The sequence below is a fragment of the Panthera uncia genome, chromosome X (assembly GCF_023721935.1).
Source record: "Panthera uncia isolate 11264 chromosome X, Puncia_PCG_1.0, whole genome shotgun sequence".
NCBI lineage: Eukaryota > Metazoa > Chordata > Mammalia > Carnivora > Felidae > Panthera > Panthera uncia.
The window spans coordinates 43,884,400-43,912,222 of record NC_064817.1 but is presented as its reverse complement, the minus strand read 5'-3'; the positions used below and the strand labels follow the sequence as shown (position 1 = coordinate 43,912,222).

At 46.6% G+C, this 27,823-nt stretch overlaps 3 protein-coding genes across 8 annotated transcripts in view; 2 read left to right on the top strand and 1 right to left on the bottom strand.

The window, feature by feature from the left end:
- Positions 1-20: 20 nt before the first annotated feature.
- Positions 21-2,504, top strand: HSD17B10 (hydroxysteroid 17-beta dehydrogenase 10). 3 transcript variants are annotated; one of them, XM_049643886.1, is made up of 6 exons: positions 21-79; positions 400-564; positions 1,160-1,324; positions 1,437-1,565; positions 1,647-1,755; positions 2,167-2,504. In XM_049643886.1, exons 1-6 carry the CDS (start codon positions 53-55, stop codon positions 2,355-2,357), a joined length of 786 nt encoding a protein of 261 aa, XP_049499843.1. In that variant the 5' UTR covers positions 21-52; the 3' UTR covers positions 2,358-2,504. The 3 variants fall into 3 exon arrangements, with proteins under 3 accessions (XP_049499843.1, XP_049499844.1, XP_049499845.1); XM_049643888.1 differs by having other exon boundaries at positions 33-85; XM_049643887.1 differs by lacking the exon at positions 400-564 and having other exon boundaries at positions 23-79.
- A 135-nt stretch (positions 2,505-2,639) lies between these two features.
- Positions 2,640-17,676, bottom strand: RIBC1 (RIB43A domain with coiled-coils 1). 4 transcript variants are annotated; one of them, XM_049643881.1, is made up of 8 exons: positions 17,471-17,672; positions 15,881-15,986; positions 9,722-9,835; positions 8,305-8,386; positions 7,757-8,101; positions 3,808-3,926; positions 2,970-3,364; positions 2,686-2,868 (listed from the first exon to the last, which is right to left on the bottom strand). In XM_049643881.1, exons 2-8 carry the CDS (start codon positions 15,890-15,892, stop codon positions 2,787-2,789), a joined length of 1,149 nt encoding a protein of 382 aa, XP_049499838.1. In that variant the 5' UTR covers positions 15,893-15,986; positions 17,471-17,672; the 3' UTR covers positions 2,686-2,786. The 4 variants fall into 4 exon arrangements, with proteins under 4 accessions (XP_049499842.1, XP_049499838.1, XP_049499840.1 ...); XM_049643885.1 differs by lacking the exon at positions 2,970-3,364 and having other exon boundaries at positions 2,640-2,868; positions 17,471-17,676; XM_049643883.1 differs by lacking the exon at positions 9,722-9,835.
- A 106-nt stretch (positions 17,677-17,782) lies between these two features.
- SMC1A (structural maintenance of chromosomes 1A) overlaps positions 17,783-27,823 on the top strand; it is a 32,979-nt gene continuing 22,938 nt past the window's right edge. The window contains exons 1-11 of the mRNA XM_049643248.1: positions 17,783-17,987; positions 22,086-22,274; positions 22,385-22,497; positions 23,480-23,683; positions 23,777-24,015; positions 24,674-24,932; positions 25,015-25,155; positions 25,840-25,922; positions 26,075-26,282; positions 27,342-27,527; positions 27,620-27,799. Of these exons, the coding sequence (XP_049499205.1) occupies positions 17,879-17,987; positions 22,086-22,274; positions 22,385-22,497; positions 23,480-23,683; positions 23,777-24,015; positions 24,674-24,932; positions 25,015-25,155; positions 25,840-25,922; positions 26,075-26,282; positions 27,342-27,527; positions 27,620-27,799 (1,911 nt within the window). The 5' untranslated portion in view covers positions 17,783-17,878. The remainder of the gene's footprint in view (positions 17,988-22,085; positions 22,275-22,384; positions 22,498-23,479; positions 23,684-23,776; positions 24,016-24,673; positions 24,933-25,014; positions 25,156-25,839; positions 25,923-26,074; positions 26,283-27,341; positions 27,528-27,619; positions 27,800-27,823) is intronic.

The window sequence follows — 27,823 nt, the reverse complement described above, 5'->3', positions numbered from 1 at the left end:
CGGCCAATCAGGGTCTGCCTCATGGCCAGGCTCGTGGAGAGGCCAGGGCAAGATGGCTGCGGCATGTCGGACTGTGAAGGTAGTGGTGCGTTCGCTCCTGCTGGCTGTCCCGCTGCGCCAGCTGGGACCGCGCGGTCGTGGAACTAGGGGGTAGAGATCGGTGCTGGGAGAAAGGGTCACCCTTATCTAGGCCTGGTAATGCGGCAGTTAGGCTTGGGAGGTGAAGGTCAACTCTCCGCTGCATGTGTGTGGGCTGTCTGGGGATGAGACACCACCAAAAGGTCCCATCAGTAAGGAGAGGAAACACACCTGGGTTACACCGCAGGCGTGACCAGGAGTCTCCCTTGCAGGAGTGGGGGTGGTCTGCACAGCATAGCCATTTGACCATATCCTTCACAGGGCCTAGTTGCTCTAATAACCGGAGGAGCCTCTGGTCTGGGTCTGGCCACGGCAGAGCGACTGGTGGGGCAAGGGGCCACTGCTGTGCTTCTGGACCTGCCTAACTCCGATGGGGAGGTCCAAGCCAAGAAGTTAGGGAAGAGTTGCGTCTTTGCCCCAGCTGACGTAAGTGTGTACATGAGGTCACTGAAATAGGCCTGGGAACTGGTGGGGTCCCCTTCCATAAGGGTGCTATCCATGTGGACAGTGGACCCATCTCCTTGCCCCTTTTGGCCTAAGCTCTCTGTCAAGCACTGTGGGAGCATTTGCAATAAGGAATGTACAAAGCCCGGATCCACGGCAGTGGGGATGGAGATTGGACATATCAGAATCTCCTGGAGTTGGTATGTACAGTTTGAAAATGCATATTGTGCTCTGTAGTTTTATATTTACAAAGTTGAAAAACTTTTAGTGAAACTACAGAAAGTGAAGCTAGTTATCTTCATATCACTAATTCTCAAAGCTGCTCTGATCCACCGAAATCTCCAGGGGTATGTGAATTTATCAAAAGAGGGTATAGATTTGAAAAATGTTTTGAACACTGCTCTATACTACCTAACATTTTCACCTTTGCCCCACTCTTGAGTTTTCTTTTGGCCTCTCCCTTGATTACAGAATCCTGTTGTCACTCAAAGACTGGACCTGCTCCCTCCTCCTCCAGGTTTAGTGGTGAGTGTATGTGCTGGGAGACGTATACTTTTCTCCACTTCTCCCTTTGAAGGTGACCTCAGAGAAGGACGTGCAGGCAGCCCTGACTCTAGCAAGAGAAAAGTTTGGCTGTGTGGATGTGGCAGTCAACTGTGCAGGCATTGCAGTGGCTATGAAGACATACAACTTAAAGAAGAATCAGGCCCATACTTTGGAGGACTTCCAGCGAGTTCTTAATGTAAGGCCTTGGAGGTTCTCCAGGGGTACAAGTAAGAGATATTTGACTGTGGGTGCCCCCATAGCTTTTAGGGGACAAAAGGTCCTACACCATGTTTCTACTGGTCTTCCAGGTGAATCTCATGGGCACCTTCAATGTGATCCGCCTGGTGGCTGGTGAGATGGGCCAGAATGAACCAGATCAGGGAGGCCAACGCGGGGTCATCATCAACACTGCCAGCGTGGCTGCCTTTGAGGGCCAGGTGTGTGGGCAGGGACAAGGCTTGTGTGTCCTTGGTGACTTGTTAGGGCTCTTCCACCTCTGACCTCTACTCCTTCTCCAGGTTGGACAAGCTGCATACTCTGCTTCCAAGGGGGGCATAGTGGGCATGACACTGCCCATTGCTCGGGATCTGGCTCCCATGGGCATCCGAGTGATGACCATTGCTCCAGGTAGATATATTCCCTCCCTGCCACACCTGGGATTGGGTAGGATTCATGGGCAATTGAGAGGGGAAGGTGTCTACCAGCTAAGCAGCAATAGTCTTCCATTTCTGGTCATCATAAGTACATAGTTGGGGCTAAGGTGAGGAGGGAATGAGTAAATATGAAAGGAAGGGCAAAGGCACCTGGGTACTCAGTTGGTTAAGCATTCGACTTTTGATTTTGGCTCAGGTTGGTGAAATCGAGCCCCGCATTAGACTCTGTGCTGACAGCACAGAACCTGCTTGGGATTCTCTCTCTCTCTTCTTCTCTCTTTCCCCCTCCCCAACTTGAGCATGTGCTCTCTGTCTCTCTCTCAAATAAATAAACATTGAAAAAAAAAAGGAAGGGTAGGACTCTGACTCTGACTGTCTTGTCTAGGCCTATTTGGTACCCCACTGCTGACCAGCCTCCCAGAAAAAGTGTGCAACTTCTTGGCCAGCCAGGTGCCCTTCCCCAGCCGCCTGGGTGACCCTGCTGAGTATGCTCATCTGGTACAAGCCATCATCGAAAACCCATTCATCAACGGAGAGGTCATCCGGCTAGATGGGGCCATCCGCATGCAGCCTTGAAAGGAGAGAGCACAGAAAACACCTGTTCTTCTGCCCCTCCTTCCCCTGGAGTACTGTACTGCAGCTTGAGAGGAAGTCCAGTAGCCATCTTGTAACTGCCCAGCAGTCACACTCTGTGCCTAATAAAGCCTCTGTTTCTCACAGGGAGTGGGTAACGCTGTGTGCTGGGTAAACTGGCATGGGAAAGAAAGGTGAATTAGTGACAGGGTCAGATCCTTCAAGCCCAGGGGTGGGTGGGAAAGGCAGTACCTCATACCTTTTGTGTCCTGTTACAACACATGGCCTTGATTTTAGTGAATAACTTTATTAACTAGGGTCAAAGGTAGGGATATTGGGGGGATGGATTGGTGGAGGAGGCCTTCAGCATTTTCATCTCTGACTCCAAGCTTTTGTGAGCTTGATGAGGGAGAAGAGATGACCATCCTGAGCTCAGCGGCTGCTGGTATTGAACTGCAGGTGATATTGGGCTGTAGGTTGATTGGTGTAGATTATCGAATTCAGATAATTCTGCCTGTGAAGGAAGTGCAGAGGCCTCAGCTGATGAGCTTCCCTCTCTCCCTGACCCTTCTCATCCCTCCCTTGGCATTCATGTTGCCACCCCCTAGAACTCACTGAGCTTTTTGCTCCGTAGCCAGCTGCTGATTGAAGGAGCCCAGCCCCCTTTGAAATACAGCACAGAGTTCCCTCTCTTGCTCTTCTAGCTGCAGTGCTGCCTGGGCCAAGCTCAAGGTCTGACTTTCCCTTTTGGCATCCAATGCTCGTTCAGCCCGGCGCTGTGCCTCCTTTTCATGGTGTTGCACCTTTTGGGCTTTCTTGATGGCAGCACGCTGCTCTGGAGTCATGCCCTTCCAACAATGGGGTGGGACCCGGTGGGGAGCCACAGGGTTTTGGGTAGTCTGGGGGTTCTCAGTCAGTAGGTTACTTGTGACCTGTTTCTGGATCTCCTTGAGGTTAGCCTGCTGTTCATGGCGTTGCTCATGGCGCTGCCGCCGAGCCATCTCAGCTGCCTGGTGGGGCCCCAAAATATGAGCATTTGGGTACCCAACATCGGGGAACCCTCAGTCACAGGGGAGGGGAAGACATGACCCTACTCTCCTCTATCTCTGGGAGAAAAGGAACAGATACTGCCTGACCTTTGACCTAATATGGGCGGAGGGGGGGGACGGTGGTGGGATGACAGGGAACTTCCGTGTTCTCTGGAAACCTTTAGACTGAGAGGCTGGGGAAGGGAGGGTGGTGTTCCATTTTCAGGTCATCCTGAGTCTGGATGTGGGGAAGAACATCTTCTGCCCTAAGAGGACCCTTAGGTGAAAGGGGACATCCTCAGCTAGATGAGAGGGCTGGTGTTGATTCAAGAAAGTTTATGTGGGCAAAGATACGGCTAAGGTTCTCCAGGACTTTGTTCAAGGGGTTCAGGAGAGCCCAGTACACTGAATGGCTCAGGCTGTACCTGGGCTTTGTTGGCGTTGGCCATGGCAGTCATCATGGCCACGCGACAGGACTCCTCCAGCTTGGCCAGCTGGGCGGCCCGTGTATCCATGGCTAGGCGCAGCTGGTCATCGAGCAGATCTACACAGATAAATATGGCCAGGGCACTATACTGGTCTGCCCCATTGCTGGTTCACTCATTCAGCTATTTGTTCAACAAGCTCGGTGGATATGTGTATATGTATGTTTGGGAGGGGAATGTCCTAATTGTAGGGATGTGGAGGAGTTACTCTTTGGGGCTAGGGATAGCCAAAATAGCAGCAACGAAGGATTTCTCAAGTGCCTACTTGAAAGATACAGGGAGATGGATCAAACATAGATCATCATACCGCATTTTGATAAGGGCAACGATAGAAATGTATACAGGGCATCATGAGAGCTTTGGGTGGTGGGTGAGAGGAAGGCTTCCAGGAGGAGGTGATCTTTGACATGTGCATTGCATATAGAAAGAAAGAGCAAAGGGCATTCCAGGCCGTGTTTTAGTCCAGTCATGCCAGCCTCATTGCTGTTTCTAGAACATGCCAGGCACTACTGCCCAGGGATTTGCAATAGATGTTACTCTTGGCTCATGTTCTGTTGCTCACCCCAGGTCTTTGCTCAAATATTGCCACCTCAGTGAGGCCTTCCCTGTCTCTCCTACCTAAAATTGCAACCTTCCTGTGCCCAACATTTATCCCCCTTCCCCGATTTATTCTTCTCCCTACCATTTGCCACCATTCAATATACTCTACATTTAACTTATTTTGTTTATTGCCTCTCTCCTCACTAGGAAGTAACCTTTGTGAGGGCAGAGATTTTGTCTGTTTTATTCACTACCATGCCCAGCACCTAGATCAGAGCCTGATACATAGTAGGTGCTCAATAAATATTTGTCAAATGAATGAAGGAAACCAAGAAAAAGTATGTTCTCTATCTTAAACTACAAATAGTGTGCTCTTGCTGGAGCATAAAATGCAAGTGGCTAGAGAGCTTTGCAGGGGCCAGACTAAGAGCCAAAAACTTGCCCTGAAGGTAGTGGGGAACATGGAAGGATTTTAAGCAAGGGGTTGGGGCGGGGACACAGTTAGCTGTGTATTTTAGAAACCTGCTTCCAGGCTGGTATAGAATATAGTCAGGCTGGTGGGAGAAAATAGAGGTAGAGAAGCCATCTTGGAGGGCTCAAGCCAGGCCAAATATATAGGAGGCTACATTAGCAGTACACGATTGATTGCATGAGAGAGTAAGGGAGGGGAAAGATTTGGATGCTTCCCAGGGTCCTGGCTTGGATGACTGGACATATGGTGTGGCCACCACTGGAAATAAAAGAGAATGAAGAGCAGACTAGGGAATTCTGTTTAGGAAGCTAAGTTGAAGGTGGTCAACAGGCATCTGCAGATCTGATTCTGCAGGTAGAGAGTCCACAGCACAGAGGTGGTGACATGGTAGCTCAAACCAGAATGAGGGCCGAGGGCACCTGAGGTAAGTATGCAGGGTAGGGAAAGCAGTGTGCCAGAGACCAAGCCTCAACAAGGAAGGAGTAAAGGAAGAGGAGCCCACAAAAGGCAGATACTGAAGAAATGGTCAGAGACCTAAGAGCAGAATGTACTATTACAGAAGCCAAGGAAAAGAGCCTCAAGAAGCATGTGATTAGAGTCAAGTGTAGCAAGAAAGGTCCAAAGAGGAAAGACTAAACAGAACCTCTTGTACTTAATAACACAAACACATTGGCGATTTAGCAAGAGCAGGGTCAGTGCATTTGTGTGGGGGAGAAAGGAGATCTTGGGGTTGAGGTGTGACTGGAAAGGAAGAAAAAACAGCAAGCAGAAGCAGATTTTTCAAAAAGTACGGCTGTAAAGAACAAGAGCTAGCTCACAGCATCTAGAGGAATCACAGGGTGGAGGGAGGTTTTTTTTTTTTTTTAAGATGGGTTAGACATAAGCATGTTTACAGCAGGCACAGGAGGGACCAGTGAAAGGGGAAATGTTGAAAACACAGTGCAGGGGATATCTGAGAGACCACAGCCTGGGGGCAGGTAGAGGGAGGCACAGGGATAATGGGGTCCAGAACATAGGCTTAAGGCTTGGCTTTGAAGAGGCACAGGGACACAGACTTCAGATGCTGGAGGATGGCAAGGGTGGAGTGGGGAGGATGGATAGAGGTACATGGTTTCATTTCACTCTTCACAACAACCCAGAGAGGAAAGGATCAGCACCATTTTTCAGGTGAGGACACTAAGGTCCAGAGGTGAAGCAAAATGCCCAAGGTTGCACAGCAAGTAGTCGGTCAGGATTTGAATCCAAGTCTCTCGAGGAATCAGCCCATGCTCCTTCCATTACACTGTGTGGACTCTCCCTTGGTATTCTGCTGTCCCTGTTGCCTAGCTCTGCCTTCTCATACACTTGCCTGCTGCCACAGGGTAGCTGGCCCCATGGCACCACTGCAGCGCTCTGACAAAAATCACCAAATACTCCCAATTTCCAAATACAGTAGACAGGTTTCTGTTCCTATCTGAACTTCTCCAGGGCCTTTGACATTATTGATGACTCCCTCTCTGAAACTCCTCCCTTGACCTCTGAGACCACTTCTCGTGGCAACTGAGAGAAGGCAAGCATGGTGTCATGGTCAAGACATGGTTGGGCTCTGGAGCCAGCTTGCCCAAGTTTACTTCCTGCGTCCATCACCATTAGCTGTATGACTTTGGGCAAGTTATTTAACATCTCTGTTCTTCAGTTTCCTCCACTGAAAATGGGGATAATACTAGGACTTGCCTCATGGACTGGTCGTCAGGATTACCTGAGTTAATATATGGTAGCAAACTTAGAGTGGTATACGGTAAGTGCTCAATACAGGTTAGCTCTTTTTATTATTTGATGTATCTTTTACCCTACCTCCCTGATCCCTTTGTTATGGGCTCCTTCATTCACTCAAGGTACATTTACTGAGCATCTACCATGTACCAGGTAGTGTAGTGTGTAAGTCACTGGGGTTGTAGTGGTTAATAAGACAGCTCTGACTTTTGTCCTCACAGAGTGTACCATTTGCTCACCCTTTCCCAGGCTCCATTCAGGCTTAGCATCCTGCTCATCTGCACAGCTTTCCCCACCTTGGACCTCCAGATCTCTCCCTGCACCCCAGGCTGGCTGGCTATATGCCACCTCAGAATCATATAGCTACATGGCTGCCTGTTGGCCACCTCCTCTTGGCTGCAACAGCATTCTAGCTAATCTCCTTGCCTCTAGTCTTTCCCTCTAACCTAGTCTCCACAATGGCTGGCAAAATTTTACGGCTAAAATACAAATCACGTGACTCCAATGCACAAAACCCTCCCATGGCTCCTACCTCACTCAGTAAAAGCCAAAGTCCCCACCATGCCCCATAAGGCCCTCTGGATCTGGCCCCTTCCATCTCTCTGAACTTGTTTTCTATCACTTTTCCCCTCAATGGGTCTACTTCAGCTACTCTGGCCCCACTGCCATTCTTCAAACATTCCAGACACCCTCTCTCCTGCCTCGGGGCCTTTGTACTATTTCTTCTACCTGGACAGCTCTTCCCTCAGATGTTTGCATTTCTCACTTCCTCATCTTCGGATCTGTATTCAAACATTACCTCAGTGAGGTTTTCCTTACTTAAAATTGCAACTGTGCACCCCTCTCCCAAAGTCCTCATATCCCCCTTTTGTGCTTTATTTTTCTCCCTAGCAACTATCTTAACCACATTATAGAGTTGACCCTTGAACAATGCAGGGCTTAGGTGCACCAATGCCCCCCACAGTCAAAAATCCACAACTTTTGACTCCCCCAAAACTTAACTACTAATAGCCTACTGCTGCTGTTGACCTTACCAATAACATAACATTGATGAACACATATTTTGTATGTTATATGTTATATATTGTATCCCTACAATAAAGCTGGAGGGCTCCGGCTGCCTACCTGAATACTTCTTATCAACCCTGACTTGTTGTCGCTCCTTCAGCTGCTTCTCCAGGCTTTGCCTGAACTGCTCCTGCTGCATTTTCAGGCATGTGGCCTTCTCCAGGTCCTCCCTTGCAAAGTACTGCAGGCTGGATGGACCATAGCAGGATTCGCTGTCCCTGAGATAGGCTGGATACTCCATCCACTGTCGGCTAGGATCCCAAAAGTCAATTTCCTGCTTGTTCTTGACCTGCTGCTTTTGCTCTCGAAATTCCTGGACTTTCTTGGCCAGCCGACGTGTCCGTTCTGCCTCTTCCTTCTCTAGCATCTGGGCTACCATATCATACTGCTTCTGGTAAGTAGCTGGGAGTGGTGGGAAGGAACATGGAAAAGCCCCAAGGCAGAGACAGAGCCCACTCAGCATGGCCTCTGCTCCCAAGGCCCATCGGGTTTGTCCCACCACACCCCAGGCCTCAGGCCCCACCCCAAGGCAGTACGGCCCTACCTCAGCCCACTCAAGCCCTTATACTAGCCTTCTTGGCTTGCCCTTTGCCTTGAGTTTTTACCATAAGCTGCCTCCTTGCTCTGCTCTGTTGCCTCTCGAAGCTTTCGCTCTTCCACCTGGCTGTCGAGGGCTTTGACATCCACCTGATCCCAAGAAAAGAGGTAGATCAGGGTAGGGGAACAGCAGCGGGCCTTGGATGCTCTAACACAAACTGCTGAGAATTTACCTGCTTCAGAATCCTCCAATAGACTCCCAATACCTACTGGATAATATTCTATTATCTGAGCATGGCTTGTAAGCCCCTCAGTGGTCTAGCTTCTGCCTCCTTCTCCAGCCTTATCTCAGTACCTTTTTCACCCACCCCACCCTCAAGAGCTCTGTGCTTATGTTTCCCTGTACATCTTAGGTTGTTCTGAACAAATAGCCTTTGCTCCAGCCGCTCCCTCCACTTGGAACTCTTTCTTCCTCTTTTTACCCAAACTCCTATTCATCCTTCAAGATCAGCCCAGGCTTCACCTTCCTAATTCCTTAGGCATTCCTTACTACCATAGAATCTAGGACCCATTGTCCACATTATATTGAAGTTTGCCTCTCTTGATGATCTCCTCCACCAGACTGTGAGCCCATTCAGGGTGGAGACCGGGCCTTAGTCAGTTTTGTACCCTTCTGCCCAACCCAGCGCTTGGCACAGAGCAGACCCTGAGGAAAAGCTTGCCAACTGGATCTCAATCACACCACACATCTCTCAGCCAACTACTTACTTATGTCAGGCACTATACCTCTGGTTTCCAGAGCCATCACCATATGTTAATATTCACTTTCACACTTCCTTTATTTAGCTTCATTTTACCAAGGAGCCTGGAGCTCAGAGAAGATAGGCGACTCATTTAAAGCCATGCATCTAGTAAACAGCAGACCTGGCCTTGAGCATAGGTATAAGGTCTTTTCCAGAATACCATGCTGCATCCCCCCATCTATCCACCTACTTAGCAATTTATTTTTTCTTAAACTGTCAATATTTTCTCTTTATTTTGATTATAATTCATTTAGAACATTTCAAGATAGTGCAAAAGGGAATATAGTTTAGTGAAGAGTAAGTCCCTCCCATCTCTCTCAGCCTAGTTAACAGTTTCTTACGTGGCCTTCCAGACAGCATTTAGGCATATACAATACCAAATATTCTTTAGACTTCTTTTGGCTCCATGTTGCCTGTCTCTCGAGAACCAGGCCACTCAGCCCAGAGCTGACTGGAGGAGAGTCAGCTGTCATTGCTCCTCTTCCCCCAGTCTCTTCCCCTGTACCCCCAGCCCTCTTCCTTCCCACACCTGGGAGGGGATGCCTTCTCTCCATTCTCCTTCCTTTCCAACCCGATGGCCTGCTCAAATCAAGGAGGGCTGTAACAGACACTGCTACGTTCAGCTCCGGGTGCAGGAGTGATGTTACTCCTGGTCCCAAGAAAGTCCCCATTTCCCACTCACCCCCATGACCCGGGTCCGCACATTGACGAATCGGCTCTGTCGCTGTTTTTCTTGATTTTTTCTAGCCTCAATGGCTGCCACCTCCTTCGGATCTGGCAGGTTTATCTTATTCATCTGGAGCAAGGGTGGGGTGGAATGGCTAATCAGTGCTAACCATCACCCTTGACTACACCCCTACCCCCCATTCCTTTCTCCCTACAGTGTCTGACCACTTATTGATTCCTACTGATTTTACTTACTGGTATACTTCATATATGTGTCCTACATCTCTGTTGTCACCACCCTAACTCATGCCTCACAATTGGGTGCCAGACAATATTCCCAGGAGCCTCAGTGGTCTCCCTTGCTCCAGTGTTACCCTCTCTACTTCTCTGTCTCCGCTAGTTACCAGAGTGACCTTTCTGAAAGCAAATCTGACCATTGCACCTCAGCTTAAAACCTTTAAAAGCCAAGGGAAACCAAAGCAAAAATGAACTATTGGGACCTCATCAAATTAAAAAGCTTCTGCACAGCAAAGGAAACAATCAGCAAAATGAAAAGGCAACCGAAAGAATGGGAGAAGACATTTGCAAACTACATATCAGATAAAGGGTTAGTATCCAAAATTTATAGAGAACTTACCAAACTCAACACCCAAAACACAAATAATCCAATGAAGAAATGGGCAAAAGACATGAATAGACACTTCTCCAAAGAAGACATCCAGATAGCTAACCGACACATGAAAAAATGCTCAACATCACTCATCATCTGGGAAACACAAATCAAAATCACACTGAGATACCACCTCATGGCGGTCAGACAGGCTAACATTAACTCAGGCAACAACAGATGTTGGTGAGGATGCACTGCTGGTGGGAATGCAAACTGGTGCAGCCACTCTGGAAAACAATATGGAGGTTCCTCAAAAAATTAAAAATAGAACTACCCTATGACCCAGCAATTGCACTACTAGGTATTTATCTAAGGGATGCAGGTATGCTGTTTTGAAGGGACACATGCACCCCAATGTTTATAGCAGCACTATCAACAATATCCAAAGTATGGAAAGAGCTCAAATGTCCATCGATGGATGAATGAATAAAGGAGATGTGGTATACATATACAATGGAGTATTACTCAGCAATCAGAAAGAATGAAATCTTGCCATTTGCAACTACATGGATGGAGCTAGAGGGTATTATACTAAGTGAAATTAGTCAGAGAAAGACAAATATCATATGACTTCACTCATATGAGGACTTTAAGATACAAAACATGAACATAAGGGAAGGGAAGCAAAAATAACATAAAAACAGGGAGGGGGACAAAACATAAGAGACTCTTAAATATAGAGAACATAGGGTTGCCAGAGGGGTTGTGGGAGGGGGGATGGGCTAAATGGATAAGGGGCTTAAGGAATCTACTCCTGAAATCTTTGTTGTACCATGTGCCAACTAACTTGGATGTAAATTATAAAAAATAAATGATAGAAAGTAAAAAAAAAAAAAAAAAAACCTTTAAAAGCAATAGAGTGCCTGGCTGACTCAGTCAGTGGAACATGTGAATCTTGATCTCAGGGTTGTAAGTTCAAGCCTCATGTTGGGTGTAGAGATCACTTAAAAATAAAAGATCTTAAAAAACAACAACTTTAAAAGCAGCTTTAAAGCAAATGGCTCCCCAGTGTTTACAAGATAAAATGTAACCCTCTTTGCCAGATTTATAAGTCTTCATGATCTGATCCCTGCTCACCTTTCCAATTCTCAAACTCATTTACAAGTCTCCTCTATTTGTATTATGCTCTATTCAGTTTTCCCTATTTCAGTAAATGGCACCACTTTTTCCTCTTTATTTGCTACTTATTCTCTAGTCAAGTGACAGGCTAGAAGGCTTAAATTCACCTGTGTTCTTTCATATTTTGGGAAGCTCACTTTTGGCATTGTGAGCTGGCCAAAACCACAGCCAAATACACTTTTGCAAACATGAATCTGATCATGTCTCTCACCTGCTTACAATCCAATGGCTTCCCACTGCACTTAGCATCAGATCCAAATGCCTAACCACGAGTTTCAAGATCCGGCTCCTGCACACCTCTCCAATTCATCCCACGTCACAGCCTCCCTCACTTACAGTCTTCCAGGCACACTGGCCTCCTATCAAGTCCTCCAACGCAACAACCATTCCCACCTCAAGGCCTTTGTACATGGTGTTTCTTTGTTTAGAATACCATTCCTCAACTCCTCCTAGAGCTAGTTCTGGTCTTTTTTTTTTTTTTTTTTTTTTTTAAATTTTGTGGTTGAAATATTTGACACATACAGGAGAATATATATATAACCCATTTACAAGTTAGGAGGCATGACAAAAGAGACCCATGAACCAACACCCCAACTTAAGAAATAGAACATGATTAGGGCACCTGGGTAGCTCAGTCGGTTAAGTGTCCAACTTCAGCCTAGGTCATGATCTCGCCGTTCCCAAGTTCGAGCCCCGCATTGGGCTCTGTGCTGACAGCTCAGAGCCTGGAGCCAGTTTCAGATCCTGTGTCTCCCTCTCTCTGCCCCTTCCCCACTCACACTCTGTCTCTCTCAAAAATAAACATTAAAAAATTAAAAAAAAAAAGAAATAGAACATGATCAATACTATTGAAGTATCTTATGTCTCTTCTCCCTCATCCTTACCCTAAGAGGTAACTACTGTGCAAATGTTGACATTCACTTACTAATGGGCATTAATATACTGTGTGTGTATACGACTCCCTGGACAATATTTTGAAATATTCTCATTTAAGAACTTTATAACGTATCATGCAGTGTGCATTCTTCATCTTCCCGTGTTCACTCACGTTCATTCTATCATTTAACAAATCTTTGGGGAGTGCCTACTGTCAAGACACTCCTGTAAGCATTTGGGAGACATCAAGGAACAAAACTGACAAGAATCTGAGTCTGTGGAGGTTGCTTTTGGGGGGGCACAATCAACAGCACATTAAATAGTTTGTAAGATGATAAGTCCTCTGGGAAAAAATATAGAGCAGAATAAAGGGAACTGGAAGTGCCAAGGAAATGGGGAGTGTTACAATTTTAAATGTTGAAGCCAGGGGAGGCATAATTGAACAGGTAATATTTGAGCAAATACTTGAAGGTGAGGGAGTCACCTATGCTGATATCTAGGAGAAGAGCACTCAGGCAGAGGGAACAAGTGCAAAGCCCTTAAGGAGGATGCAAAAGGCACACATTCAGGGGAACAGCAGGGAGGCAAGTGGGTGGAGGAGACGTAGGTAGGAAATGCTATTAGAGAGATAATGTGGGGTGTGTGCAGAGCCTGTAGGACTTTGCAGAACATTGTTAAACGCTGTGGCTTTTACTCTTAGAGAAATGGGCAGCCATTGGAGGATTTTGAGCAGTGGGAATGATGTGTTCAGCCTCTGCTTTTTAAAGATTCACTTCTGGATGTTGTGTGAACAGACTAAGGGGACCAGAGGCAAGGCTAGAAGCAGGGAGGCCAGACAGAAGGCTATTGCAGCCATCCAGGCAAAAGATGATGGTGAATCACATCAGGTCAGGAGCAGCAAGGATAGTGAGAAGTGGTCAGATTCTGAATATATGCATGTATTTTAAAAATGTTTTTATTTATTTTTGAGAGAGAGAGAGAATGAATATGAGTGGGGGAAGGGAAGAGACAGAGGGGGACAGAGGACCCAAGTGGACTCTGTGCTGACAGCAGCAAGCCCGATGTGGGGCTTGAACTCACAAGCTGTGAGATCATGACCTGAGTCGAAGTCAGATGTTCAACTGAGCCACCCAGGCGCCCCAGATTCTGGATAGATTTTGAAGGCAGAGCCAACAGGACTTCTGATAGATTAGATGTGCAGTATGAGAGCAGTATCAAGAATGATTTCAAGGATTTGAGCTAAGGCAATCAGAGGGATAGAGTTGTTATCAACTGAATAGTCTGTGTGGGAGAACAGTGGAATGGGGAGGAGGATCAAGAGATCATGTTTGGAAGTGTTGAGTTTGAGAAGTCTATTAGATATCCATTGATAGCGTACAGATGGTATGGTGGATTTCATTATTGTTCCAAAATATCTGGTGCTTCTCCCTATAGAAGGCTTATACATCTCATTGCCCTCAAGGTTAGCCATGTGATTGGCTTTGCCCTTTGCAATGGGAGAATTGGCGTGTGTTATTTCCAAATAGAACTAAGAGCTATTATGTGATTGCCACGTTTTCCTCTTCAGTCTCTGCTAGGAGTCTGGCAATGTCCTGGGTAAGAGCTGCTCCTTCAGCATTGGTCCTGGAATGATGACATAGAGCAGAGATGTAGCCAACTCAAATCAGACAAGATGCATGAGTGAGAAATCCTTGTTATTTTAAGCTGCTGAGATTTTGGGGTTGTTTGTAACCTCAGCAAAAGTTAGCGTATCCTAATACAAAGGAATTTCATGTTTATTTACTTTTGAGAGAGAGAGAGAGTGAACAGGGAGGGGCATAGAGAGGGGGACAGAGAATCCAAAGTGGGCTTTATGCTGACAGCAGAGAGCCCAATGTGGGGCTTGAACTCACGAACGCATGAACTGGGAGATCATGACCTGAGCTGAGCCACCCAGGCACCCCAGGAATTTAAAGCTATGAGGCTATAAGAGATCTTACTCTAGGGCAGTAAGTTTAGATGCCCCAGGGGAGATGGGGAGTGGAGGAGTCAGCACTTGAGGCTGAGGAGGAGTGTCTGGTGAGGTGGGAGGAAAACCAGAAGTGTGGTATCTGAGAAGACTTCAGGAAGGAGTGAGCAACTGATGTTATGTTAAGATGAGGACTGAGAACTGACCGGTTTAATAACACGAGGATTGTTGATGACCTTAACAAAAACATTTTTGGTGGGGTTGTGGGGATGAAGACCTGACTGAAGTGAGTTTAGGAGAGACTAGGACTCTGCAGCACAAACAACCCAGTTTATTTATTTTTAATTGCAAGAGAAAAAAAAGGAGGAATCTGTAGATTAAAAGAAACCTATATACAGGTGGAAAAATTTCTCTAGCATATACCTCAGAGTGCAAGGGCTGATCATAGGGCATAAATGTATTTAACTTTACAAGTTGTTTTCCAAGGAGACTGTACCAATTTACACTTTAACTATAGTGTATAAAAACTCTAGTCACCCCACATCCTCAGGAATACTTGGTATTGCAGACTTTTTAATTTTTGCCAATTTGTTAACATAAAATTATAATTATCAATTTTTATTGATATTATCATTATTGCTAATGAGGTTGCACATCTTTTCATGTATTTTGGCCATTTTTGAATACTCCTATGTGAAGTGCTCACTTTTGTTCATTTAAAAAAAATCAAGTTGCTTGTCCTTTTCTTATTAATTTTAGGAGTTATGTATTCTACACACTAATCATTTATTAGCCTAAATGTGACAAACACCTCCAATCTGTGGCTTGTTTTTTCACTTTATTATTTTTTATTATTTTATTTTTTCCATTTTAGAGAGAGAGAGAGAGAGCACAAGCAGGAGGGAGGGGCAGAGGGAGAGAGAGAGACAGAGAATCTTAAGCAGGCTCCACACTCAGTGCAGATCCCAACGTGGGGCTCAAACCCACACCCCTGGGATCATGATCTGAGCTAAAATCAAAAGTTGGATGTTCAACTGATTGAGCCACCCAGGCGCCCCAGATTTTTTTAAATAATATTTATTTTTAGGGGCAGCTGGATGGCTTAGTTGGTTAAGTGTCTGACTTTGGCTCAGGTCATGATCTCACAGTTTGTGAATTAGAGCCCCATGTCAGGCTCTGTGCAGACAGCTCAGGACAGCCTGGAGCCTGCTTTGGATTCTGTGTCCTCCTCTCTCTCTGCCCTCCCCTGCTCACGCTCTCTCTCAAAAATAAATAAACATTAAAAAACTAATAATATTTATTTTTTAAAAAGCTCTATGCCCAATGTGTGGCCTGAACTCATGACCCAGAGATCAAGAGTCACATGCTCTGCTAACAGAGTCAGCCAGGTGCTCCCTCACTTTACTATTATTTTATGGTAACAATTGATACATACAAAGGAATCTGGTTAACATACATGTAAGTTATGAAGCACAACAACAAAATGAATACCTGTGGATCCCCTGCAGAAGCCAGAAAATAAAACATAATCAATACCCCAGAAGCTTTCTGTGTGCACTTACCCACTTTTTCATTTTCTTTATGTTGTAATTTGGATGAATTTAAATGTAGTCCAATTCACAAATCTTTTCCTTTAAACTTAGAAGTTTTCATCATTCAAGAAATCCCCTGAGGTCATAAAGATATCCTGTTATATGTTCTAAAATGTCTAGAATTTTGCCTTTCTCATTTAAGTTTTTAATCCATTTGGAATTGCACTTTATATATGGTATGAGAGGTAGGGATCCAATTAGATTTTTTTTCCAAGTTCCATCTCATCTTTTTAAAATGGAACATTAGTTCCTGTCAATTATATGAGATTGCTGTCCTTTGGTCATTCTGTCCCCTCAGCCTGATTGTGATTGTTTCTCCCAGTTGAATTCATTTACGATTACTCTACTAGATTCCATAAACCAAGCTTTCTCACTTTCCTGGACTTGTCCTAGAACTTTTAGACTCTTCCCAGCCTCCAGACATCATTTTTAAAATGGTTTCAGGAATGGCTATGGCAACAACCAGACCTTTTCCATGTCTAAGCCTAAGCACCAACCCCAGCCTATTCATTCCATCTGTCACCACAATGTAAGGTCATTAAACGGGAAGATTTGGTAGATATTTTAAGCTTCTTGGACTGCTAAGGCCATGACCTTGTGTTTTTGTTTTTGTTTTTTTGTTTTGTTTTGTTTTTTGAGAGAGAGAGAGTGTGAGTGGGGGAGGGAGAGAGAGAGAGGGAGAGAGAGAGAATCCCAAGTAGGCTCCACACGCCAGGCTCGATCCCACCAACTGTGAGATCATGACTCCAGCCAAAATCAAAAGTCACATGCTTAACCCACTGAGCCACTTCGTTGTCCCAGCCATGATCTGGTAATGAGCAAGTATAAGGTGATAGGGGGATGAAAGTATGAAGAAGGATAGAAAATATGGGGAATGGAGGGGGAGGGAGAAAAGGAAAGGGGAAGAAGGGCAACCTATTACTAATAGGAATGGAGGACAGAGAGCAAGAGAAGGGAAAGAAGGAAAGCGAGGGAGGGGGCAGAGGAGGATGGAGAGGAGGAAATGGGATGGGGATGAAGCATGAAGAGAGATAGATAAAATGGGGGGAAAGGAAGAGAATAGAGATGGAGAGCACTGGCTCAGGAACCCTGACTCCAGGGAGTTCACATAAAATATTTTTCTTAGCAAGGAGTGTCAATTTTGAAGCTCCCAGGTTGGATCTGTGTTCAAGTAGCCAATAAGTGGCTCGGGTCCAAGACTATTCTTGGGTTACAGCATCAGTCTCTGAATTCTGCTTGGAAGAACAGGTGGGAGGCGGGAGACAGAGGCAGTACCTGTGGCCGTAGCTTTCCCTAGCCCATAGCCTGCCGCTCCAGAGTACCCTCCTCTCCCTTCACACTCCCTCCCCCTCCCATCCCAACCCATTCCTACCCTTATTCCTAGTGGAACTTCCAACTCTACTTCACCATCAGCATGGTCTGAGCTCACCTAACACCGAATCATCCCACTGGCCCCTCCTTCCCATACAGCCCTCGCTCCTCGAGGTCCTTCCAATTCCCGACCCTGTTCTTGTTTGAGCCTTCCAGCCGGCGAGGCTAAAGCCACTGCCAAGCTCCCACCTTCCTCTTGCCCTGGAGGGCATAACCCTGCTGTGACTTCTGTCTCAGTAAGCTTGGGCTCTGGTCCTGCCTGCTTCCTCGGATCCCAAAAGCCGCAGAGTCCTGCGTAACCGCCTCCTCTGCGGTTTGGTAGGCTGTGTCAGTGGTTGGCGTTGCCACGCCACAAGAAAGGGGGGCGGGACCCAAACGTCCGTGGTAAGCTCGCGCCCTGGCAACGGATCAACAAAACTTCCACACCACGCCCCTGGTTCCGCTTGCGCCGGAAGCCGGAAATCCCGTTAGGCCTGGACTTATTCTCGCGAGGTTTGTCTTCCGCCCGGCCTGCACTGCGGTGTTTCCCGCGCGGGCTACCCCAGTTCCCGGGCGTACGGCGCGGCCTTTTGTACAGCCGCCGGCGCCGCCGCTGTCATGGGTTTCCTGAAACTGATTGAGATCGAGAACTTTAAGTCGTACAAGGGTCGGCAGATTATCGGACCGTTTCAGAGGTTCACCGCCATCATTGGACCCAATGGCTCTGGTGAGATAAACCTGGCTGCGGCCCTCCGCACGTCCCAGCCTGGACCCCCTATCCGGCAGCAGAGTAGTCCAACCCAGCCCGTGTGACCTGAAATGTTGGGAACCCTCACAGGTTCCTCTCCCTCCTGAGCGGGCTCAACTCGAACCCGCTTTGCCCGCTCGAGTGCTCTAACTCAAACCTCTTCCCCAGGTGTCACTTGCCCGCTCTCTGCGCGGCCCCCTCCCCGGAGCAAGTGGTACGGGCCGATCTGTACGTTACCCCGCCCACTGCCCCCTCCCGCCAAAAGTGGCGCGTCCGGAGCCGACTGCCAGCGGCGGGCCGTGCAGTCCTCCGCCGGACCTGCTGCTTCCGGCTACTTCCCCTTGCCTTGTTTGAACCCTCCGGAGGGTGTGGGACCGCTGGTAGCCCTCCCTTGGCCCCCGGTCTCCAGCGGTACACTTCTGCCTTATCCCAGCGCCCCCTCCCGCTTCGCTCTGGTATGCTCCAATTCGTCCTTTTTTTTTTTACTCTCCTCCGGAGGCGGCAGTTTTGAATTTCTGATCCCGCGCTCGCCTCTCCAGCTGGAGTGCTTGGGGTCTCCACCCTCCACCCCCATCTCAGAGATGGGGGTGCCTCGGAATCCCCCCTTTAATTTACCACTGAAGCCGTTAAAAGAACTCTTCCGCTCGCCGAATTTATTGAATGTTTACTGTTTTGTAAGGAGTTATTCGAGGTGCTGTGGAAACAGTGAAGAATAGAGTAAGCCTTACTCTCGGGGCTTGCATTCCAGAGGGGAAAGACAATAATAAAGAAGGAGAAAATAAGACTATTCGGCTGTGATACATGCTATGCAGGAAATTAGGTTGATGGGATACAGTGACTTGGGTGGTGTCTTTGGAAAGAGTGGTCAGTAAATACTGTATTGTGTATTTGAAAGTTGCTGAGGGAATAGATCTTAAAAGTTCTCATCACAAGAAAAAAAATCGTTTATGTGAGGTGATGGATGTTAACTAACTAAACTTATTGTGGTAATCATTTCTCGATATAGACAGCTATGGAATCATGTTGTACACCTGAAACTAACACAATGCTATATGTCAGTTATATCTCAACAAAACTGGGGAGGGGCAAAGAGTGGCTAGGTAACACCTCTATTTCATATCTTAACTCCTCATTTCTAAATGATACACCATGGATTCCTTCCATCTACCCCCATAGGCAGTCTGTTTGGAATCCCACTGTGTTCCTCCACCCCAGAGATGTTCTAGCTAAATCATTTCCTAGTATGAGGGGCTTTCCCTGCAGACGTAGCTCAAATTTGTGACCTTCCCTGGGGTTTTGCTTGTGTTTGGTGCTCTTTGTAGAGCAGGGTTTCTCAACAGCGGCATTGTTGACATTTCTAGTAAGATAATTCTTTGCTGTGAGGTAGGTCCTGTGCATTGTAGGATGTTTAGCAGCATCCTTGGCTTTTTCCCACTAGATGATAGCACCCCTACCCCCCAGATGTGACAACCAAAAATGTTTCCAGATATTGTCTGTGTCCCCCTGAGAGGTGGGGCAGATCACTCCCTGCCTTCCCCATCCTCACTTGAGGACCACTGGCTTAGAGGACTAATGCTTGGGGTTTCACTCCAGTTTCTTAGGATTTTGGAGTGGTGGCCCCTGTGGAAAGAGCCAGGATGCACCTCTTGGCATTCACTCCCCTCAGCATGGGTAGATTTGTATACCCAGCTGTTCCCAAAAGACCCCCTTGGTCTGGACCCTGTCCCCTCCTCCAATTCTTCAATACCCACCTCCACAACCCATTTCTTGGCAGAGAAGAAGAGTGAATTGCGTTTCTTCTGTGGCACACAGTAGACACTTGGCACAAGTTAATGTTTACTTTCTTCTGTCTTGTATTTATGGTATATGTTTTTGTGTTTTCATTACTGGTTTATGAGTGCCCCAAAGAAGACATTCCTTAAAACGTTTTATCAGTGTTCAGTTCATAATGCATGTTATAAAAATGTTTACAATATCGAATGATTGCTAATAGGGAGGGCTTTGATTGTGAGACGTTCTAACCATCTCTGGAGAGCATGGGAGAAGCCTAAAGGTTGGAAGTGGGTGCCTAAAAGTCTAACTCCTGGTCAGCATGGTGTGCTAGTCCTGCTCTGATAAGGGAGACAGAGCTGAGTTCAGACCTGTGTTAAGATAGGAGTGCCATTTGTTGAGCACCAGTGTGTGTCAGGTACTTTATTTATTGGGACCTTTTACATTTAAATTCTCAAAATGACCCTATCAGGGAGGTACCATTATCTTTGTTTCATAGGTGGAAGAGTGAGGCACAAACAGTTGTGATCACTTGCACACTAATTGATTCTCAGAGCCAGGGTCAGAAATTGTGCCTGTCATACTTCAAAGCCTTGTGCTCCTGCCACTCCCAACAGAGAACTGTGTGCTAAGCGTTATTTTAGAGGCTTTACCTATCAGTTGTGGTTTTTTAGATTTTCGAAGTGAGGGAATGGGAAGGTCAGCTAAAAATTGGTGAAACTAAAAACCTGGTCTGTTGGACTAGAACCCGAGCTCTTAATCACGGTGTTGTACTGCTTTGGAAGGAACTGGGCTGTTATTTTTATACCTGAGTAGAAAGGTGTGGGAAATCAGGTCTTCCGTTCAAGGTCATATAACATGCTGGGGTATAATCCTGAGGTAGCATTTATAGAGATTAAAGTGTTCTCCCACCCCCCACCCCCAGTCTAAATTGAAAAAAAAATTTTTTCCTGAGTCTAAAATGAAGAAAGTAACAATTGTGACTCCACTATTGAAAAGATAACCACTCTTAATGTTAAAAAAATCTTAATTATTTGAATAGCTGATATATGCACACAGTATAAAATTTAAAAAATCCCAAAGGATAGACAGTAAAAAGATACCCTTCCCTGACCTGTTAACCTATTTTCCTTCTGGGAAGTGACCACTGGTTACACTGTTCACATTTTCATGTATTTTTTTTCTATGCCTTTGCCTCTCCCCAAGTTTTTATTATGAAAATATTCAAACCTACTTGTGTGTTTTGCTTAATCGTTGGAAAGTAAGCTGTGGACTTCATGACATTTCACCTCTAGGGATTCAGCATTCGACTCCTAAAATCATCATTCTCTTGTGTCACCAGTAGACTGTGATCACACCTGGGAAAATTAATTTCCTTGTTGTCATCAGTTATCTAGTTCATATTCAAGCTTCCCTAATTGTTCCCCAGAATGTCGTTTTGGCTTTGGCTTTGGCTTTGGCTTTGGCTTTGGCTTTGGCTTTGGCTTTGGTTTTGGTTTTGGTTTTAAAGGGAAACTCGAATCCAATCAAAGTTCGTGCACTGCCTTTGCTTATTTCTCAGTAATCGCTTGTGTTCTGGAGTGGTTCTCCACATGTTTCTTTTTAGACATTCACTTTTTGAAAAAATCAGGCCAGTTGTCTTGGAGAGTATTCCACATTCTGTGTTTGTCTTAAGGTTTCTTCATAGTGTCACTTACTATGTTCCTCTAACTATTATATTTCCTGTAAACTGGAAGGTAGGTCTAAAGGCTTGTTCAGATTCAGGTTAAATATTTTGGCAAGATACTTCATAGATGATGCTGTATGCGTCATATTGTATCACAATAGGAATATGCCTTTTAAAAAATACAGTAAAATACACATAGCAAAATTTGTCATCTTAACGATTTTTTAAGTGTACAATTCAGCCATGTTAAGTATCTTCACATTGTACAACTGATCTCCTGAACTTTTTCATCTTGCAAAATTGAAAGTGTACACAGGAAATAGCAACTCCCCATTATCACCTTCCCTTAGCTCTTTTTTTTTTTTAACTTTTAAACTTGGTTGAGATCAAACTATATTTTTTGTTACAGTTACATTATCTGCTTATTTCTTCTATTATGGGCATTTCCCCGTGTCGTTAATGGTTGTAGAACAATCCATTATGTGAATATGCTGTTTCCTTAGATGGGATTCTAGTCTTTAACTGCTGTAGGTAATAGCTGCAAAGGGACTGTTTTTCTCAGCCCTTGAACCAGGGCTCTGGTGGGGGCAGAGCAGTGTTCCCTGACTTCCCCTCCTCTGCTTTGTCCCCTACTCCCTTAGGTAAGTCAAATCTCATGGATGCGATCAGCTTTGTATTGGGTGAGAAAACCAGCAACCTGCGAGTAAAGACCCTGAGGGACCTGATCCATGGAGCTCCTGTGGGCAAGCCAGCTGCCAATCGGGCCTTTGTCAGCATGGTCTACTCTGAGGAGGGTGCTGAGGACCGCACCTTTGCCCGTGTCATTGTTGGTGGGTGAGGCTGGCCAGAAGGCTCCCCTTGGGTCCCGGGAGGTGACTAGACTAGTTGACTGGGATAGGTGGATGTCTGACCTTCAGCTAACTCATGCACTGTCTTGTAGGGGGTTCTTCTGAGTACAAGATCAACAACAAAGTGGTTCAGCTACATGAGTACAGTGAGGAATTAGAGAAGTTGGGCATTCTCATCAAAGCTCGTAACTTCCTCGTCTTCCAGGTGAGCATTTTTAACAATTATTGGCTGTCTGCTCTTTGCTGATCCTTGTCCCATCCTCACTGGGCCTGCTTCATCTTGAGCTTCATCTCTCCCCTGAATTAATGTAGCAGCTTCTTCACTGGGCTTACAAGACTCCAGTCTGTCCCCTTCCAGTTCATCCCTTAGGCTAGGTTCATCTTACAAAGACACAAATCTGTTTCTTTCCTTTTCCTCCTTAAAGCATTTCAGTGATTGCTCATTGTCTTATGATGGTGGTTCTCAAATTATTGTCTCTGGATCAGCATCAACTTGGGGACATGCTAGAAATGCACCTTCTCTGGTCCCATCCCAGATCTATAGACGTAGAGACTATGGGATGGGGCCCAGCACTGAGTGTTTTACCAAGCTCTCCAGGTTATTATACATGCTAAATCATTGCTTTAGCATAAACTCCAAACTCCTGGCATTCAGGAAACATCATCCTTTGGTTCTTGCCCACCTTACTAGCCCCTCACCTGTCAGTATTTTTCCCTTCCAACCCTGCATTCCAGCTCAGTTAAACTGTTTATAGTTCCCCAAATTCACTTGCTTTCTTTGGCCTGCAGGCCTTTGCATATTAATCGTCCTTTACATGAAATGACCTTCTCTCTTAACTTTCTTGGTTAGTTCTTCCCCATCTTTCAAACTCAACTTAGATGTCACCTTTGGGAAGCTTTCCTGGATAGACACTCCTACCAGTCTCCTACCCCCAAGCTTCACTTAGTGCTTTTTCTGTGTTGCTTCTGTCACTGCACATAACACATGGTGTTGTCTTTGCTTTTGTCTCTTTTGCTCTGTGTGCACCTCAAGAGGCAGGGAACGTGTCCTCAAGGCCCAGTGTGAAATGTGGCACCTAGTGCGGGGAGAGGGTCAGAGACCTTTTTCTGAATAACTGAGTAGAAATGGGTAGAAGGAACTGGGTTGGATAGGCTCTAAATGGGGAGAGTGTTTTGATCTTTACTAGGGTGCTGTGGAATCTATTGCCATGAAGAATCCCAAAGAGAGGACAGCTCTATTTGAAGAGATAAGTCGCTCTGGGGAGCTGGCCCAGGAGTATGACAAGCGAAAGAAGGAAATGGTGAAGGCTGAAGAGGACACACAGTTTAATTACCATCGCAAAAAAAACATTGCAGCCGAACGCAAGGAAGCCAAACAGGAGAAAGAAGAGGTAGGTGGCTAGGCTACCTCTGGGCTCTAAGGGGCCAGGGTCGAGCTAGTGCCTTACTGATGCACACCTGCCTCCGTGCTCCTGTTTGCGCAGGCTGACCGCTACCAGCGCCTGAAGGATGAGGTGGTGCGAGCTCAGGTGCAGCTGCAGCTCTTTAAGCTTTATCACAATGAAGTGGAGATTGAGAAGCTCAATAAGGAACTGGCCTCTAAGAACAAGGAGATCGAGAAGGACAAGAAGCGTATGGACAAGGTAGAGGATGAGCTGAAGGAGAAGAAGAAGGAGCTGGGCAAAATGATGCGGGAGCAGCAGCAGATTGAGAAGGAGATCAAGTAAGAGGCAGGCCTGGGCCTGCAACCTATGGGAAACCAAGAGGCTGTGCTGTTTCCTAGGGCTCCTCTGAGCCTAGAGTCCGGTGCTCGTCCTAGTTTGTCTTCCTCTTGACTTGCTTTGGCCAGAACCAAACACATTTCTTGACTTGCATTTTAGACAAAGCATTTGAGTACTCAAACTCTGGGTAGATGGCTACTCATGAAAGAGAGAACTTGAAAGGGGTGGGGACCTTGCCAAGTGAGAGGAAGCAATGGGAGGCCTGGCTACTAGAGTGGCTGGGAATGCCTTCCTGGAAGAGGAAAACTGGCGCTAGAAGTTTAAAGGACATGAAAAAGTTAGATCAGATGGGGGACAACTCCATGAACATAGGGCATTCTTGGGAGCTGTTACTGATGGTCCTGGCCTGGCTAGGGCTGAGGCAGGAGTGGCAGCTTTACCTTACGGAGTGGCCGGAATGCCAGGCTGAAGCCATCAGTTCCAGGGAGTAGTCAGACTGCCCCTTTTCTGAGGATCTGTGGGGCATCAGGCCCTCGTTCTTTAAGCAATTCCCTGAGGCTGGCTGGGACATCAGGCCCCCCCTTTGGGTAAAAAGCCTGGGAACCCTCCCTTCTGCCACAGTGCTAACTGATTTACCCACCACCCCCCCTCCGGCAAAAGGGAGAAGGACTCAGAGCTGAACCAGAAGCGGCCTCAGTACATCAAAGCCAAGGAGAATACCTCCCACAAAATCAAGAAGCTGGAAGCAGCCAAGAAGTCCCTACAGAATGCTCAGAAGCATTACAAGAAGCGTAAAGGTGACATGGATGAGCTGGAAAAGGAGATGCTGTCAGTAGAGAAAGCCCGGCAGGAGTTTGAGGAACGGATGGAAGAGGAGAGTCAGAGTCAGGGCAGAGACTTAACCTTGGAGGAGAATCAGGTAAGCTCTGGGAGGTTGGGGGTGGGGTGGGGGGTTGCTGTGCTTCTACAGAGACTGATTTGGTTACCTGTTCCTAATACAGGTAAAGAAATACCACCGGTTGAAAGAAGAAGCCAGCAAGAGAGCGGCTACGTTGGCCCAGGAGCTGGAGAAGTTCAATCGAGATCAGAAAGCCGACCAGGACCGGCTGGATCTGGAAGAGCGGAAGAAAGTAGAGACAGAGGTGGGCATGTGTTACAAGATTAGGGATGATGGTCCAGAGAAAAAAGAAGTGATGAAAGTCTTTTTTTTTTCTTTTTAATGTTTATTTTTGAGAGGGAGAGAGCATGAGCAGGGGAGGGGGCACAGAGAGAGGGGAACAGAGGATCCAAAGCAGGCTCTGTGCTGACAGCAGAGAACCTGATGCGGGGCTCAAACCCACGAACCGCAAGATCATGACCTGAGCCGAAGTCAGACACTTAACTGACTGAGTTACCCAGGTGCCCCTTAACAGTAATGGCAATAGCTAACAACTAGTAAGCATTTACTGTTTGCTAGGCACTATATTTTACATGTATTTACTCATTTAATTCCTCATTTTCCAAATGAGGAAACTATAGTCCAGAGGTGAAGTAATTTGCCTCAGGTCACATCATTATGAAGTGGCAGAACCAGGATATGTTCTACCCAGGCTAGGTAGGACGTCATGAAAGGTCTCAGGGCTCTGGGAGGGGCATCAATTAGCAGAGCCACACTGAACACTGTTGTGTGTCTGCTTTTTAGTAGGTCTCCCCCATTAGTGACAGACTGTCCTGGACTGTTGGGCTTTTTGATCAGTGGGCACATAGCAGGTATAAGCCAGGGCCCCATGGTCTTAGAGTTAACTTGCTCAGCCCCTGGTGATGGTGTATATTTGTCTTTCTTCCAGGCCAAGATCAAGCAAAAGCTGCGGGAGATTGAAGAGAATCAGAAACGGATTGAGAAACTAGAGGAATACATTACCACTAGCAAGTATGTGGCTCTGCAGCCTTTCCTCTTATGTCCAGGGCTGTTGTGAACCCTATCTGTCCTGCCCCTCCTCAGGCAGGATCCCCAGAGTCCCTTTCAGCCAGGAATATTTTCTCACTAGCCAGGGTAACCCCTTGTGATCCCTCACTTTGTAGGCAGTCCCTAGAGGAGCAGAAGAAGTTAGAGGGGGAGCTGACAGAGGAGGTGGAGATGGCCAAACGGCGTATTGATGAGATCAATAAGGAGCTGAACCAGGTGATGGAGCAGCTAGGTGATGCCCGTATTGACCGCCAGGAGAGCAGCCGCCAACAGCGAAAGGCAGAGATTATGGAAAGCATCAAGCGCTTGTACCCTGGCTCTGTGGTAAGAATGGAAAGGGAACTCCTTTCCTGAGCACCTACTCTCCCACTGGCTGTCAGCGGCCCTGTGAAGACAAGATTGCTGATCCCTTTTTTACAGCTGGGGGAACAGGCTCAGAGAGATGAAATGACTTACCCAAAACAGCACAGCTTATAAGAATTGTAATCCAAACCCAACTTATGTCTGACTTGGAACCTCCTGTTCTTTCTATCACACCAGTTGCAACTTCTTGAAGGTTTTGTCTTGCTGCTTCCACTCCTCTGTGGGATGCTGGGAAACTGGAGAGGCCTTTGGAAGTGGGAGGAGCCACAGGATATGATTTAGTCTCATAGGGAGTAACTCTGCAGGCTTTGATATGAGCTCACATGGCCTGTACCAAGTGGTTTATTTGCTTGTAGGGATATCCTAGGCTTTATCAGAGCTCTTGGCCTCTTGAACCAAATCTTGAGTTCCCTGAGTATTCTCTCTCTATTGCTATCCATCCCTGGGTTCAACTTAATTTGGTCCCATAGATATTTCCTGATCTGTCCTCTAGACACTTCTGGGGGAGTTTATAAGGATCTCTATTGCTATAATTCCATCCCTGGGTTTAACTTAATTTGGTTCCATAGATATTTCCTGATCTGTCCTCTAGACACTCCTGAGGAGTTTATAAGGATGATTTAGGCTCATTTCCTGCCCTTGAAGATCTTACCCATTATCTGATAGTTCTTAGGGAACCATGATTAGCTTAGGGGGCATGGGGGACATGAACTAGAAAAAGATTTATTTTGCTGGGTGCTTGTGAGAATTTGAGGTAATGTATGTAAGGGGTATCTGACATAGTGCCTGGGGCAGTAGTGGTCTGTGAAATGATAAAACTGAGGTTTAGAAAGATGATTTTGGATTCAGGCATGACTGGAGTGATTGTTGCTTTGGGGACAGAGTAGGCTTTTCCTCCATAGCATGGAAGCTACGTTCCTCATGCAGGTTTTGGTCTGCCACTTCTGAACTGGGAATTGGGGTTCCTGAGTCAGTCCCCAAAAGCCTCATGCTTCAGTTTTCTCTTCTGACTTTCCTCAGTATGGACGCCTCATTGACCTCTGTCAGCCCACACAAAAGAAGTACCAGATTGCCGTGACCAAGGTTTTGGGCAAGAACATGGATGCCATTATCGTGGACTCTGAGAAGACAGGCCGGGACTGTATTCAGTATATCAAGGAACAGCGTGGGGAGCCTGAGACCTTCTTGCCTCTTGACTACTTGGAGGTGAGGCTGGTGGGGATGGGGTCAGGGCAGTGTGAGAGGGCCCCTTCTCCTAGCCCTCCATGTTCTCCCACTTACTGAGCTTCTTCCCATAGGTGAAACCTACAGATGAGAAGCTCCGGGAACTGAAGGGGGCCAAGCTGGTGATTGACGTAATTCGCTATGAGCCACCCCACATCAAAAAAGCCCTGCAATATGCTTGTGGCAACGCCCTTGTGTGTGACAATGTGGAGGATGCCCGCCGCATTGCCTTTGGCGGCCACCAGCGTCACAAGGTATGGATTCCCTTGTGCACATTG

Bases quoted from the DNA above. Each gene is read 5' to 3' on its own strand.
- HSD17B10 (XM_049643888.1), top strand. From the start codon at position 53: ATGGCTGCGGCATGTCGGACTGTGAAGGTAGTG. The intron at 86-399 runs GTGCGTTCGCTC...TATCCTTCACAG, and splicing joins GTCGGACTGTGAAGGTAGTG to GGCCTAGTTGCTCTAATAAC. The intron at 1,756-2,166 runs GTAGATATATTC...TGTCTTGTCTAG, and splicing joins AGTGATGACCATTGCTCCAG to GCCTATTTGGTACCCCACTG.
- RIBC1 (XM_049643881.1), bottom strand. The intron at 8,102-8,304 runs GTAAAAACTCAA...CACCACTCCCAG, and splicing joins GAGCAAGGAGGCAGCTTATG to CTACTTACCAGAAGCAGTAT. The intron at 3,365-3,807 runs GTACAGCCTGAG...GGGCCCCACCAG, and splicing joins CCAACGCCAACAAAGCCCAG to GCAGCTGAGATGGCTCGGCG.